Source organism: Aptenodytes forsteri, unplaced genomic scaffold (genome assembly GCF_000699145.1).
Source record: "Aptenodytes forsteri isolate BGI_AS27 unplaced genomic scaffold, ASM69914v1 Scaffold90, whole genome shotgun sequence".
Taxonomy (NCBI): domain Eukaryota; kingdom Metazoa; phylum Chordata; class Aves; order Sphenisciformes; family Spheniscidae; genus Aptenodytes; species Aptenodytes forsteri.
This window is the reverse complement of record NW_008793941.1, coordinates 9,982-10,513: the sequence shown is the minus strand read 5'-3', so window position 1 is coordinate 10,513 and position 532 is coordinate 9,982. Positions and strand designations below refer to the sequence as shown.

At 71.2% G+C, this 532-nt stretch overlaps 1 protein-coding gene across 1 annotated transcript in view; it reads left to right on the top strand.

The window, feature by feature from the left end:
* CDC6 (cell division cycle 6) overlaps positions 1 to 532 on the top strand; it is a gene marked incomplete at its 5' end in the record, with an annotated part of 9,507 nt that overhangs the window by 1,345 nt on the left and 7,630 nt on the right. The window contains 2 exons of the mRNA XM_019474872.1: positions 17 to 143; positions 315 to 514. Coding sequence (XP_019330417.1) covers positions 17 to 143; positions 315 to 514 — 327 coding nt within the window. The remainder of the gene's footprint in view (positions 1 to 16; positions 144 to 314; positions 515 to 532) is intronic.

The window sequence follows — 532 nt, the reverse complement described above, 5'->3', positions numbered from 1 at the left end:
CCGCACGGCTCCCCAGCACTGGGGGTGCCCGTGCCGGGGCAGCCGCTCTGCCCGGCACTCAGGGCTGACTCTTCTCAGGCGCGCCGTGGAGGTGGTGGAGCTGGAGGTGCGGAGCCAGACCCTGCTCAAGCCGCTGCCCGGTGGTGAGTAGCTGCGGCTGGCTGCTGCGCCGGAGCCAAAACCCTTCGGGGGGCACCTCTAGGCCAGTCTCAATGGGGGGTCCGGGGTCCCTTTGTGGGGCACCTGCTCTGTGCTGCCCTGCACCCCCCTTTCTCATCCCCCTGAGGTGCCCTGCAGCCCTGTCTGTCCCACAGGCGACTCCCCGGCGTCCCCCATCCCCAAGCGCGTGGGGCTCCTGCACGTCTCCCGCGTGATCTCGGAGGTGTTTGGGGACCGGCTGGCGGCGAGTGGCCAGGGGACCCGGGACACCTTCCCGCTGCAGCAGAAGGTGCTGCTCTGCTCCCTGCTGCTGCTCGCCCAGCGCCTGCGCACCCGGGAGGTGACACTGGGGAAGGTGAGTGGCGGCGGGACC